This window comes from Nicotiana attenuata, chromosome 1, assembly GCF_001879085.1.
Source record: "Nicotiana attenuata strain UT chromosome 1, NIATTr2, whole genome shotgun sequence".
Lineage (NCBI taxonomy): Eukaryota > Viridiplantae > Streptophyta > Magnoliopsida > Solanales > Solanaceae > Nicotiana > Nicotiana attenuata.
The window spans coordinates 19,501,323-19,516,272 of record NC_031989.1 but is presented as its reverse complement, the minus strand read 5'-3'; the positions used below and the strand labels follow the sequence as shown (position 1 = coordinate 19,516,272).

At 32.9% G+C, this 14,950-nt stretch overlaps 2 protein-coding genes across 5 annotated transcripts; one reads left to right on the top strand and one right to left on the bottom strand.

Annotated features, from left to right (window-relative positions):
* Positions 309 to 7,937, top strand: LOC109211418 (ORM1-like protein 3). The gene is made up of 3 exons (XM_019374977.1): positions 309 to 659; positions 5,728 to 5,876; positions 7,531 to 7,937. Exons 1-3 carry the CDS (start codon positions 474 to 476, stop codon positions 7,667 to 7,669), a joined length of 474 nt encoding a protein of 157 aa, XP_019230522.1. The 5' UTR covers positions 309 to 473; the 3' UTR covers positions 7,670 to 7,937.
* Positions 11,499 to 13,560, bottom strand: LOC109211168 (dof zinc finger protein DOF2.5-like). Of its 4 annotated transcripts, XM_019374893.1 has the most exons (4): positions 13,080 to 13,228; positions 12,653 to 12,909; positions 12,423 to 12,544; positions 11,499 to 12,117 (listed from the first exon to the last, which is right to left on the bottom strand). In XM_019374893.1, exons 1-4 carry the CDS (start codon positions 13,197 to 13,199, stop codon positions 11,801 to 11,803), a joined length of 816 nt encoding a protein of 271 aa, XP_019230438.1. In that variant the 5' UTR covers positions 13,200 to 13,228; the 3' UTR covers positions 11,499 to 11,800. The 4 variants fall into 4 exon arrangements, with proteins under 4 accessions (XP_019230438.1, XP_019230376.1, XP_019230312.1 ...); XM_019374831.1 differs by lacking the exon at positions 13,080 to 13,228 and adding an exon at positions 13,259 to 13,560 and having other exon boundaries at positions 12,423 to 12,909; XM_019374767.1 differs by having other exon boundaries at positions 12,438 to 12,909; positions 13,080 to 13,229.

Sequence of the window (14,950 nt, the reverse complement as noted above, 5' to 3'; positions counted from 1 at the left end):
TGTAGTTTTAAATATTACAATTATATCATCAGTTTATTCTTATTTTGTAAAAAGTTAGTAGCAATTGATCAATAACGAGATATATACAAACAAAACACAGTCGTTTAATTTTCACTTAATATTAAACATATTTCTTTTTCTATAATACAACAAAGAAAATGTTTAATCAATTGTCATTCAATCAAGTTTGATTAACTTATATTTCACATAACTTAAAAGAAAATAAATCATCTTATATTGTTAGAAAAATTTATGTAACTTAATTTGTTAAATAAAATAAAAAAGAACCTTGACAAATTAACTAGAAAGATATTATTAGTGGTAGGAGAGTGGATAATTATGAACTAGTCCCACAGCTTCCAAATTAATAGTCGTTCCAATAGGAGCAAAGAAGAAGAAGAAAAACTGGCTTGCATTTGATAGATTTAGATTGATAGAATCAGTGTTAGGATTGAGCTGAAGAAAAAAAGGAAATGGCAAATTTGTACGTAAAGGCAGTGCCACCGGCGGATCTGAACCGGAATACAGACTGGTTTATGTACCCAGGAGTATGGACCACCTATATACTCATCCTCTTCTTCTCATGGCTTCTTGTTCTTTCCCTTTTTGGTTGCTCTCCTGGCATCGCTTGGACCGTAGTCAATCTCGGTCACTTTCTTGTATGTTCCTCTTTTAACCTAACCTACCTACTTCCAGTTATTATGTCTTTCATTTGTGTTTAAAGATTTAATCTTTCTTTCAGTATTTGGATTGAGAATCGAGTGGTTTAAGATTAACCCCTCTTGCGGTTTCGATTATACCCGTCTCTGTTTTTCGTTTTGGGTTCTTTTTCCTTGTGTTGTAGGACAGTAGGAGTAAGAGTTTGTGATTCCTTTATGATAAATATTTAATATTGATTGCCTGGTGAAATTGATTGATCTCATATTCACCCATGTTACAGTTTTGATTTATATGCGTCTGTCTTTCATTTGTATTCTAGAGTTTTTGGTCGGAGTCCTGAGAATTTGGATTGTTTTTGGCAAAATTGCTCGGTTTAAGATTGGCCCAAATTGTTTCCAATTCGGTTGTGAGCTAGAGTGCTAGGTTTTTAAGTTCCTAGTGAATCAATGATTCTCTCTGGAATCAAAGGTTAATGAAATGAAGCAAAATATAGTTGAAGTAAAGGGTGTACTAGATGATGGAATCAAGATCTGTTGTCATTTGGATTGTTTTTGGCAAAATTGCTCGGTTTAAGATTGGCCCAAATTGTTTCCAATTCGGAATTTGTGAGCTAGAGTGCTAGGTTTTTAAGTTCCTAGTGAATCAATGATTCTCTCTGGAATAAAAGGTTAATGAAATGAAGCAAAATATAGTTGAAGTAAAGGGTGTACTAGATGATGGAATCAAGATCTGTTGTCATTTGTGAATGATCCAATTTACAAATTCCTCCTGATTTATTTCTAAAGAGAATGTGTGGGCTTGAATTTGCTTAGTTAGTCCGGAATTTTCACTGGAGATAAAGATTTAGGGGCTTTGCAGTTTTTGCTTTCTTTGTCTGTAAATCATTTGCATTCTCTTAAACTATACCTTTCTTGTTTCTACTTTGTACTGCTAGTATGAAGTTTAATGGGAAAAGTATACAGTCAACGTCTTGGAAATTAAAATGACCAAAATCCTGTTTAGCTTTCTCATAAGTTCTTAGGCATTGAAAGAAAATGTTCGTACATCTTCCCCTTGTCAAAGTCATAATGGTTAGCATGATTAAGTAGCCTTTGGTGCAAATTATTGAGTGAAAGGTTGCTTGCTGCAGATGCATCTGTTGCTTCTCCAATGTGGCCATTGCCATGGCCTTTATAGATATAATCAGGGTTTAAATGATAGCATGCTAAGCTGCAGATGTTACTTACAAGGTTGTTTGACCTTGGAATACTGTCGCAATGACTACTAAGAAGAAATCAATATGCTTCCTTTAAGTGACCTTTGTACAACATTAAGGGCACCAAATAATAGCCTTTTTTTTTATTAGTAGGAATCAGTTTTAGCTTTGTTTTGTAAACAATTAGTGCCTAGGATATGTAGCACATTTGCACTCATTCCACCTCCACTTCACTTCTTCACGCAACACCCTTTTTTGAGTCAAAACTATCGTAATGGTTAGTAGTGAGACAAACACCCTCACAGAAATCTTTAGTTAAACAGTCCTAATAACAGATAGTGGAGCCCAAGATCTCTTAAAGTGGGTCCCTTATCACTTTTTTTGGTTTTATTAAGATGTACACAAATTACTGCAGTGTGAGGATTTTCTCAGGCATTTGCACAATCCAAGAAGTATAATAGGGTTACTTTTGGGCTGCTTTGGGATAGAGGGATAAACAATAGAAAATCAACTAGCTGGACTACTTCTCACCTATATCCTGTTTTCTCTAACTTCCTAAGTATCAGACCTCTTCTCATTAACTTCACTTTTGCTTTTGTTCCACTCAGTATTGGTTAACATCTATTCTCATCCATACTGGCCCTTCCCATAAAAATGAACAAACACTGCATATACTCACATATATAATATATGCATCTCAGTAATCTGCAGCACTTAAATCTCAAGCATCTTAACTTTCCTGTTGATTCAATGAGCTTTTCTCTAGACTTAATGTTCTTGGTGCTGCCTCATTGAGGTTTCCCTTCCCTGCCCCTTTCCGGGCTTGCCTCCACAAATTAAAAGAGCCTCTCATACCCTCGTTGCCTCATCCAAGCATGGCTTCCCCTCGACAGGTAACCAGAGGGTCAGAAGATGCTTATACAGAGACACTTTGGAGTTATCAAAAATCTTCAATTATCTTCTCTTCTATGTTTAAAAAAAAAAAAAAAGAGTTAGCAAAATCTTCAAGTTAGTAATATATATTATTGAAGCCAATTTAGCTCAAAATATCAGAACCCATTTGGAGCAATGTTTTAAAAGGCGGGGGCGTGAGGCGAGGCGTTTTACCTCCGACGAGGCGAGGCGTAAGCCCTGAGACATGGTCGTAAGTCCCACGGATCTTTAAATTTTATTAATTTCAAGAATTTTAAAATAGTATAAAATAAAAAATAATTATAAAAATTACATTAAAATTATAACAAATAATCTATTTAAAATATTTATAAATTATAATTCAACTATGAATAATACGAAAAGTATGACATTATCATAATATGCAAATTAGCTGCAACGTCGTTACAACTCAAACACCAAAAGTAATGTATTCGATGCGAAATCGTATATATATCTCCTAAGGAGTAATGAATCTTGAAAGAATTTCGATATTATAATTTGATATTTTTTTAAAATACTTCTTTTATTTGATATGCTTTCTATTTGAAAGAGAATTTATATAAAAACATAATTCACAATTTAAATATGATTTTCTAGCATCATTTATTTTTAAGTTTCAACAAGTTAATAAAGTGACACATATTTCACCTTACTATACCATGATAACTAATTATTTGTAAATAGATACTAGCTAATATTGAGCTATTAAATTAATAAGTATTGTATCTCGTAAACGTGAAAAAAATAATATTTAGGAAAATAATTATAAAAGAAATTATGGACTATTATATACTAAAGACATAACAAAAGTTAACAAATAAATACTTTTAAATGAAAGATTTATTTAAAATTTACTATATAGTAGTCTTAGTGAATAACGTGCAATAATTTTTATTTTAATTATGACATAAAAATACTCTCAACTTAATGATTTATGATTAAGAAAAAAGTAATTTCGAATAGTCAATGATTTATTAAGATAATTTGAGGATTTACAAGGTTAGTTACACACAATTGCATAAAGTTCTATTAGGCGAGCCCAGTACTCCGGGCGTTGGGCGTGTCCGGGGCGTAAGCCCCGGCGGCCGAGGCGTAAGTCTCACGGAACTAAGCCCCACACATAAGCCCAGGGGCGTTTTACGAGTGCTACGCCCCGGGGCGAGTCCCAATTCTGCCTTTTAAAGCAGAGATTTGGAGAATCACCAATTATATTCCTTCCGATGACATTGAAGGATTTGTACCTATCTCTTAGGCGTCCTAAAGATTTCAGTTATAAGTAATCACGAATGGATTGATGAGGATGAGCATGTGAATTTTAGATTTGAAGTCTCAGGCTTTTGCTTGGGAGCTATCAAACTGGATTGGCATTAGATTTGGTCCACTTTCTTGAGCTACTTGTAAAATGTTGCTTGAGCTATGGTAGGGTTTCCTTAGTAAACTATTTGTCTTTGATTTGGTCTAATTCAGTATTTCTAATTTAGTTATTGATGATCTTGCATAATTCTGATCTTTATCTTTTATAATTTGTAATACTTGAGGTTGGTTGCACTCAATTTGTACTTGGGTAAAATCCGTTTGCAGCACAAATTATCGTGTTTTTATGAAAGTCTGATCCTGTTATTTGCAGAAAACTAGATGAAGATAAGATCTATTTAGTTTCACCAACTTCTCCTTTGGGTCATACAGTCTGCATTAAGATGAAAGTTGCACGTTCTTGATCTGGGTCCTCCTTTTCAAATAAAGTATAATCCCATTGACTGCATTAGAATTGAGAAAGAAAGGTAAGTTCAACTTTATTAAGAGGAGGCATAGCAACTGAGAAAGATCTATTTTGATTTATAACCAATTAATCACAAACACTTCCTTTAAGTAGTTTTGAAAACTGTTATAAAATAAATCCAAATTACCAATAACGTAAGAAGCTAAGAGTGTCTTTTTCTTGAACTTTTGCAAGCTGCAGAAATTATGAAGAATCACTGTATCTTGAAATTAAAAATCTGAAAGGAAAAGAATGTAGAGTACTAAAAGACTATGCTAAGACTCTTCAAAGATGTGAAATGACTGACCTTTTTCTTTATATCAGTAAACAAGAGACATTATTAATAAAAGTAAAACCAGACACCAAGAATGTGATTGGTAATGTACAAGAGTGGGCTATGCCCAAAAAGAAAAGAAGGGAATCGCCTCTATACCAAAGATCCTACTCCTGAAACAAGCTAATGAAATCTATCATATACGTCCTGATAATTGCACCAAAAGGCTAGCATACGCAAGCATCTGTAGTTCATCTCCTGAACAGTGATTGCTTTGCACTCAAAACACCTAAAGTTCCTTTCTTTCCAGAGTGCCCAACATATAAAACCTGGGATAGTTTTCCAGATTTCCTTCAGAGACTTATTTCTTCCTTTGACACCCCAACCAAGCAATAGATCCTTCAGAGGGTTTGGCATGACCATCTCAATTTAAACATGCCAAGGGACAGATCCCGTAGCTGTTTAGCAATCCAGCACTGCTTTTCATTCTCTTCTACCTTGTTGCGAAGGTAGCATCTGTTACACATTGCAAAACCTTTTCTTTGGAGATTGGACTGTGTTAGACAGGCATGCTACTTTGTAAGGTGCTTTTGATTTCCGTATATTTCGACGGCCAGGCTTAAAAGTTATTGCCTCTGTTCAACCAAGTGTAGCTAGATTTAACAGAGAAAAGCCTTTGACTTTGTCCCTTCCAATAGATGGAATCGCTGAATTGGGTAAAGCATGCTTTTAAAATTCAACTTTCCTAATATTTTTCCTTTAATTTGGTCTCTGGTGAACTGCAACTTCATTTTTATTTTGGCGAATGTTCATATGAGGTTAATTGATTTATTATGACATCTTCACGTGATTATCAAAATAAAGCAAATGATATCTTCATGTGACTGGGGATGCTTCAACATGCAGGTTACATATCACTTCTTTCATTGGAAGAAAGGAACCCCTTTTGCTGATGACCAGGGAATGTACAATCAATTGACCTGGTGGGAGCAAATAGACAATGGGAAACAGCTCACTCGTAACAGGAAATTCTTAACTGTTGTGCCTGTTGTGCTGTAAGTTCATGTTTCCTTTTTGTTGACATTCACAATCTGGTTTGGAAATGCTATTATCATCATGACTTACCCCAAAAGGAGGGAGGGGGGGGGGGGGGGGGGCTGTGGTTGTTTTAGGCCACTTCCACATTTTATCTTCTCACTTCTAGTGCTGGATACAGATTTAGTCATTTTAGGCTTGTTACAATTCATGATCAAAATTGTTCTTTCTACTGTTTATATAAAGTGTGGGTGGAACTTGATTTCATCTTTCTCATAGTATTTCAAACTCTAGAGACATATGGTTTCTTATTTTCTGGAGTGAAAACTATGTTAAAGCAGGTAATATCTAGTTCTATAAAATGAACCTTATGAAACGATGTTGTCCAAACAATGACAATCATTCAACTAATCCAGAATAAAATAATTGGAAGTTTAAATGGTATTCCCAATTCACAGGTTTGAGTCTTCTAATGAAGTGCTGGACGCTTAATATTTTCCCAAATCCTTCAAAGATTTATAGTGTGTGTCCATTAAGAGTCTGACAATTTTTGAAATTCAAGACTCTTAGGTCTCAGGTTCAAATCTCATTGGAGACAAATAAAACTAGGTTATTTCTTCTCATTTGTCTTAAGCCTTAGTAGACATAGTTACCAGGTATTTGACCCGGTGGGAGGTAGCAGGTACCCGGTGGATTTAGTCAAGGTGCACATAAGTTGGCACATACACCATATTTTGTAAAGATGTGGGAAAAGAAACTAAGATTAGAGAAGAAAAGTAACTCAATTTGAGTCTCAAACAAAGGGCTCTACTTTTTTTGAGAAATCAAGTTTAGAAACAGAGAAAAAAAGACTAGAAAAGGAGAAGAAGAAAGCATTGAAACATATCTCTCTTGATAAACTCAGATTTACGTATTAATTCTTTTAGATTATTGCAATGAAAAACCCGCAGAATGAGCGATCAAATAGTTCTACAACCCCTCTTAACAATAAAAAAAAAAAAGGTTTTACAACCCCTCTTGATATCAGAATGCTTTGTAGATAGATATATCACATTTTTTCCTAGTATGGTAACATTGATTAGTTATTACTGTTATAATCTAACTATTTCAATGGTTCATATGCCTTTTGTTTTAAGGGTAGAGGAATTTATCAACTTTTGCTGTTTCTTAGTGGTTAATTTTTTTTACTATTGCATTTTCTCAAATATGTTATGTATAACGGAAATTTTTTCTCCTTATCAATATCTGTATATGTGTGAGTTTGTGTGTATATTATTTCTATATTGGTCCTGATATTTGAGATTTACCGTTGCCATGCATCTGTGGCATGTGGAAAACGAGGTGCCGACTCCATGGGTATGCAATATAGCATGCCAAGCATATAGCAGTAGAGAAACGTAGTTTGAACTAAAGCAATTTTTGTGTATGTATAAGCAAAAGAAGATGTTATAGTTACTTTTTTTCCCATCTAAGAAACCTACATGCCACGCACAAGATGATTTTAGCCCAAAATTTTGGTATTTGGTATTTCAGCAGATTGCTAACATTAAGTGAGAATTTGGGGGATGCCTTCTGCAATTCACTGTAGTTCTTACTTCCCTTTTCTTTTCGTCCCCTAACGTATAGATGACATTTTACTTCTGAGATTTCTTAGCCAACTTCTTGTACTGGCAGGTATTTGATAGCCTCACATACAACTGATTACCAACATCCAATGCTCTTCTTCAATACCATTGCTGTGATGGTGCTGGTTATTGCCAAGTTCCCCAATATGCACAAGGTCCGAATCTTCGGAATTAATGAGGATCCATGAATGGTTCTTTTTTATTTTCAGTTTGTTGTTTTCCAAGATCTAAGCTTTCTCATCCTCCTGCTGTTCTGCGTAAAGCTCGTCTCTGTATAGAAGTCAGGACAGGAAAGAGTACTTTGCTTCTTTAGTGCTGATGTTTTTCACAGGTGCTTCTCTAGATATACTGAAGCAATAAATGTAACAAGTTTTCTGTACAGTGTAATTTTACCTTGTAATGTTATATGAGGATGCTATAAGTAGTTCAATCCATGCTACTATAATGTTTGATTTACTACCATTTTAATATCTTTTTTGAGCTTGTGGTGGGAAACTAATGACATTTTGACCCCATGACAATTGCTCTCACTTCAGAACAAGAATCATGTTCATTTCTTTACTCTTGTATAAATGCAGCATTTGAAAATGAACTCCAACACTATATATGAAGTTACTTCCCAGTGGCTTGAATGAAATACGTCTGCCATCTTCTGACGCTGCGGCGCCATCTTCAGGTAGCCCATCATCTACTTGTCATCTACTTAATCATAGGTAGGATTATTTCCAGTTATTTATTCTGCAGAACTCGCTATTCAGGAGTTTAATTCTTATGTTGATACTTATGAAATAATAAATACGATGCATTAGGTGTAGTATGTCATTTTTAGATCTTCAAATTATGTTTTAGAAAAAACTATGGAAGACTTACCTGATGTTGGTCTGTTGAATTGTTGAATTGGTCACATAAATTCCAACAGTTGAATGCGTCACATAAAATAAAATGGGTTAGCCTAAAATAATACAACGGAAACGGAGCTATATCTCAACCCAAACTAAAGGGATGGAAGTTCATTCTATCTTGAAATATTTCATAATCAATTTAAATTCTTACATATTAACAGTGTAATTTTTTTTTCCCACTATCAGCTTATGTAAAAGACAAGCTATAAGTAATTTATTTCGTAAGCGTGATATAATAAATTTTTTTGGCTTGAAATAATAACCTAAAAAACGTAGTATGTCGTAATCGGTTAATTAATTTTGCACTAATACTATAAAATTTTGCATACTATCAATGTGTATAATTAAATCATTTTTAAACGGTCGCTCCTACAATAGTCGGGAATGTTAGGAACTGAAAGAAAAGGTAATTAATTAAAAGAAAAAGGATTAGGTATTGGTTGTGGCAGCAGGTAGGTTCCTTTTTGTTTGAAAATTACAATTTGCTTAGTGACGTTGTTAAATACTATTATTATTATTATTATTATTTCATTGTTAGACTAAAGCACTTCAATTGTTTTCATTTTCTTTCAATAATAGTCAATCTACTTGTATTGTTTCAAACTACTATTAGTAAGGTGTCGCCCTTTACATATCCTTGCAAGTTAGAGTTGTAACTTAATATTGCAACGTCGCTAGGTAGCATTAGGGATGTTCAAATCGAACCGGAAAATCGCATCAAACCAAAAAGTCAAATTAAAAAGACTAAAAAATCTCATTAAGTTTGGTTTGATTTGGTTTGGTATTGAGTAAAAAAACTTAAACCAATCCGACATATAAATATATAATTTTTATATATACTTTTAATATTTTATATACAATTTTTTTTTAGATAATGTCTAAAAATATTTGAGATTATCTCATGGGATGTAATATGTAATAGAACTATGATGTGCATCCATATTTATTTACGTTAAATAATGAGTTGTATTATCACTTTCTTATCAAGTGTTATTGAAACGCGTTAATCTATTTGTTATTACATATTTATATGTCAAAATTTGTTAAATTCTTATATTTTTTTCGAATTTGAAATGGTAGTTCGATAATTTTAAAATTAAATATAAAAACCTCATTCTTTAGATTTCATATTGATTTTATGCTTAATTAATAAATTCGGTTAACCTTGAAAGCGTACATCAACAAAAAATTATTGTTAACGACTAAGAAAATAATTATCATGTGTTACTAAAAAAATTCTCCCTCAAGAATATTTTAATAGATCATATGTTTGTGAGTTTTTTAAATTTTTACTAAACATATATTCACTTATCAAAATTTTATCTATAACTTTAACGAAGTAAGATTAAAATAATATTCATGTAATAAAAAAACCCGAAAAAACCGACAAGACCGAACCAATCCAAACTGATACAATTGGTTTGGTTTCATTTTGATAAAAATCGAATCAACCCGGTCCATATACACTCTCAGCTAGCACTAGGTGTGTACAAACCAAACTGGAAAACAGCACCAAACCGAAGAGTCAAACCAAACTAATTAAAAAACCCGACTAGATTTGGTTTGATTTGGTTTGGTATTGAGTTAAAAAACTCAAACCAAACCGACATATAAATATATAATTTTTATATATATACTTCTAAGATGTTATATAAAATTTTCTTTAAAAAATATCTAAAAATATTTGGGATTCTCTTATGTGATATAATATTTAATAGAATATGAAGTGCTCCATATTTATTAACCTTAAATAATGGGTTGAATGATCACTTTATCAATCTCTTTGTTCTTCCATATTCATATGTCAAGATAATAATAAAATTCTTCTATCTTTTTTGAATTTGAAGTGGTAATTATTATTTAGGTATCATATTGATTTTTATGTTTAATTACTAAATTCGGTTAACCTTGAAAGTGTACATCAACGAAAAATAATTGTGAGACGACTAAAAAAGTAACTATCATGTGTTACTAAGAAAATTAAAATTTTCCCATAACAATATTTTAATAGATAATGTGTTTGTAATTTTTTAAATTTTTACTAAACATATATTTACTTAAAAAATTTAACAAAGTAAGATTGAAATAATATTTAAGTAACAAAAAACCCGATAAACCCGAACCAATCCAAACCGATATAGTTACTTTGGTTTGATTTTGATAAAAATCGAACCAACCCGGTCCATATACACCCATATTAGCACCCTATATATACTGGTGTACGATTCAAATCTTACCATAGAACTTTTCACTTCGTCCGCCTTTCTCCTATATATTTACGTCTCACCCCTACTAAAGTTTGTTTAAAAGAAAAGAAAAAGGCTCCTAATGTATTCTGCAGGACATGACACCACCCATTACATGCATCCAACTTTTTGAAGTGCCTATATATATATATATATATATATATATATATATATATATATATTGATAACCTAGAACATAAGGTAAGCTATAATATGTCAGAACCGATAATTAAACCTCCTTGATATTTAGTGTAAATTGTTTAAAACGTTAGTATGTAAAATTTTACTCATAATAGCATGCCATTATCATAACAGCAGGAACAAATGATATTTTGTACTCCAATCGCCAAAAAATAGAAAAATATGATTGCTCCGATCCATTGGGAAAATTAACAAACTCCATACATAGAGTTTTAGCTTTCGTGTATATATATATATATATATGTGATAAGATTTTTTGACACTATTAAGTGGATCATTAAAAGTCAATTACAATGGTTAAGTTGCATTAATCGTGTAATGAAGATCTCAATGTCAATCTTCATGAAGCATAAACATGATTAACCAAATTATTCACACAAGAATATATCAGTTTCTTGTTTCTGTTTCCACCTATTTTGCTTTTCTTCGCCAAAATTTTCAGTTGAATTTTCAATGAAGTTCTAAAGTGATTATCAAGAACTGGATAATAAAAAGGAAAAAGACCAGGCCATGTCATAATCTACTTCCAGCAATAAGCTATATCTGTTATAATTAAACAATATTAATCTCTTTGCACAATTAATTAGGGTAAAAGAAAACAGAAGAAATAAAAGTAAACAACAAAAAGAAAAGGTCCTTGTTGGCAAAGTTCATCTAAAACACAATATAGCTAAAAAATAGGCGGTGATTAAGATGGTTAATTATGATCATATATAGTAGTACTAGTACAGAAACCCTAGAAGCTGACTTTAATCAAGCTAGCTTCCCTAATCTCAAAGTAATCGTAGAGCAAATTAAGAAAAATAGCACCAGAACTAGATGTCTTCTATGTTAGTACTTAGTTCTAAACATCACCAAACAAATTATAGTAACAAAAGCATGTGAAAAGAAAGAACAAAGACACCCCCAAAAAAGAAAAAGAAAAACATTTAAAAGTGAGATTTCTGCACATTAGCTTTCCCTTAATACTTTACCAGGATCCTCCACCTAACATTCCATTCCAAAATCCAGCAGTTGAATTCTCCTGTCCCTTACTCTGATGATGATGATCAGCTCCTAGAGGGAACATTATTCTTGCACCTCCATTTTCTTGAACCCCACTTGAATAACTTAAGGCAGCTGCTGCATGATCATTACTACCAGCACTAGGCTTTAATTCTTGAAATGGAAACCCTAATGTGTATAAAGTATTCAAATCTGGTGGTGCTGGCGACGAGATGAATGAAGTAAACCCTCTTGAGGCTATTCCACTCCTAAGCAGCTCCAAAGCTGATATTGGTGTACTACCTGAAGTTGAATACATGACGATATGAAGGTCGTTAGAGATATAATTAAGTAAATAAAAGTATATTCTTTTTAACAATTTAAATTCTTAGATGAGATGTGATAAACTTCGTGAATATGGTATCAGAGCATACGGAGGTCCCATTATTAAAAAGACTTGTACATTTTTGGCTCACCAAAAAGATTAATTAAGGTCCGCATGTGAAGGTGCTTGTTAAAAATATAATTAAATAAATAAAAGTGTGTCCTCTAACAGTTTAATCTTTTAGAAGAGATGATCATAGTTTTCAACAAAAAGAGATGAGTACCTAGATGATTGTTACCATTATTGCTGCTATCCATCTTTGGTAATTCAAGAAACTGAGGCACACCATGGAACTGATGATGATCGTGTGACACAGTTTGGAACCCGGGGTTAAGATCTTGGCAGCTATTTCCAGCAATAATCTTATTATTAGGGTTTTGGGGAGAAAAACTCGGATTAGGGTTCAGATCGGGAAGCTTTTGCGATAAAGAAGAAGAAGAGGAGGAGGATGACCTTTTGTTGTTTTTTCTTGAACCACCTCCAACTGGAACATTCCTCAGAGTTCCACCTTCAGTCCAATACCTTCTACAAGTCTTGCAAAAGTATCTTGGTTGAGTCAAACTGTAGTTGTTGTAGTAACAAAACTTTGTATTTGTTGAATTACATCTTGGACAATTTATTGCTTGATCCTTAACTGGCCTCACTTTCTTTTCCACCGTAACATTAGGAGCAGCTATTTCTGCTGCCATGGATTTCACTATCCCAATATCCTGAAAATTAACAAACACCAAAAAAGGGAACCAAAGAAAAAAGATAGCAAGATTATTTATGTTAGCTAAACGATGACAAAGTACTGAATGACAAACACCGGATAACTTTCAACTTTTAAAATTAAATTGAAGGAAAGTAAAAAGTGAACAACAATAATAACGAAGAACACCTTTTTCCATATGCTATCATGTGGAAAGAGGCAGAAAGAAAAAGTGCCTACTGCTTTGATGTGTAAAGAGAACGACCACTTTAATTTGAAAAATAAAAGGAGGATAAATGAAATCAACATTTTTCTTAAGCAAATAGGAGTAATTAATTAAGTGGTGCAGATGAATAATTTGTACCCACCTGAGTCCATTGAGTAGTCTCCATAAATCCGAAAAAAAACTAAAAAGGTTCAGAGGAAAAAGCAGCTGATGTCCTCAAGATGGAGAAAATTTCACCTGCTTTTAATTTGTCTGCAGCTGTCTTTAGTGGAAGAAAGAAAGGATGTTTTTGTTGAGTTGTTTGTGTGTTGGCTTTAATGGTTTAGGTAGCTTTAATTTACTTTTCCAGATGATGGAAAAGAAAAAGATAAGGGGGATATGTGTTTGTTTTGACTACACTTGACAACTTTATGTGTGTTACGTTATATTGGACCTGAACTTTTGTCCGGATTTCAACCAAGGATAGATAGAGTATTCAATCTATTTTCAAACCCTTGTGAGTGGAATTCTGAATGGATATGTCCTGTGGTGGGTTTCTCCCTTTTTAACCCTAATAATGAGGGGACTTTAATTCTTATTATTCCTTTATTGTCATTTCATTTTTAGTTAGTTACTTTTCCCCCTCATTCATACCAGAGTGAATTAATTTGCTTTGTTACATACAACATAAAGCTAAATTATTAAAATATTATATTATTCTTTTTGAAGGGAACCCTTGGCGTAACTGGTAAAGTTATTATCATGTGATCAGAAGGTCACGAGTCTGAGCCGAGGAAACAACCTCTTGCAGAAATGCAGAGTAAAGCTGCGTATGATAGACCCTTCCCGCGGGGCTTAGTGCACTGGGCTGCCCTTTATTCTATTATTCGTTGAATTATGCGGTCAACTCATTTAAAACTTTAAACTTCTGATGGAGTATAATTTATTTACTTAATCATATATTTTCAACACTTATGTATGAAATGATTTTAATTTATTGTTCCTTTTCCATTATAATTATATATTTTCAAGTTACACACAACTTGATTCATTTAATTTTTTTTATCGCCAATAGCAAATTCTAGCACTGAACTCAATTAGGTGATTTTACCTCCAATACCTGCAATATATACATCTATGAATAATCCATGCTTCTGTTCCATTATGGGGGGAAAAGAAACTTCAGTAGGGTTTTAATTACTTAAGTTTTCTATGTTCCAAATTGCCTTGTTGTTAAAGTTGTTGATCTTATATTGAGAAATCACATAGTTCAAACTGATAAAAACTTACATTACTTGTAGAGCACTTTAATTAAAATATTCTTTTGCATGTTTATTTGTTAATTCAATTTTTTGGGAACAACATTCCTTTCTAGTTGGGCAGAGATGATCAAATATCAGAATTAAACACTGTGGAAGATTCACCAACGTAACTACTGGATTGTTTGTACATGTATGTTCATTACCTTTTGTCATGAGTTCTTGGCAACGTGTGAGTATTATTATTAGTGCTCCTACAATTACGTAACATGAAAATGCTCAACTTTAACCAGCTGGTCTCTAAATGTCCTCTCTATCTCTTTCTTTTTTTTTTCTCCCACAACAATCTGTTTCTCTTTTTGTCGTAAAGTAAATTACTTCATTCCTAAGTATGAGTATGATATTGCCTTTTCAGTGTTTCCCTTTACTAAAGCATTCTTCACTACCTTTAGAAATTATTCTGAAAAAGACATTATTAGGATTTCATACCAACCATGCATATCAGTCCGCTACATTTTGCTTTTGCTGATTTCTAGCTACTTCTCTCTCTCTCTTGTATATTTACATACTCATTCTCCTATATCCCCCTCCACCCC

Excerpts from the sequence above, each read along its gene's own strand:
- LOC109211418 (XM_019374977.1), top strand. The coding sequence starts at position 474 with ATGGCAAATTTGTACGTAAAGGCAGTGCCACCGGCGGATCTGAACCGG. Across the intron at positions 660-5,727 it reads TCAATCTCGGTCACTTTCTT|GTTACATATCACTTCTTTCA; the intron begins GTATGTTCCTCT and ends TTCAACATGCAG. Across the intron at positions 5,877-7,530 it reads ACTGTTGTGCCTGTTGTGCT|GTATTTGATAGCCTCACATA; the intron begins GTAAGTTCATGT and ends TTGTACTGGCAG.
- LOC109211168 (XM_019374697.1), bottom strand. The coding sequence starts at position 13,199 with ATGTTGATTTCATTTATCCTCCTTTTATTTTTCAAATTAAAGTGGTCG. Across the intron at positions 12,910-13,079 it reads ATGATAGCATATGGAAAAAG|GATATTGGGATAGTGAAATC; the intron begins GTGTTCTTCGTT and ends GTTAATTTTCAG. Across the intron at positions 12,118-12,422 it reads TAATGGTAACAATCATCTAG|GTAGTACACCAATATCAGCT; the intron begins GTACTCATCTCT and ends ATTCAACTTCAG.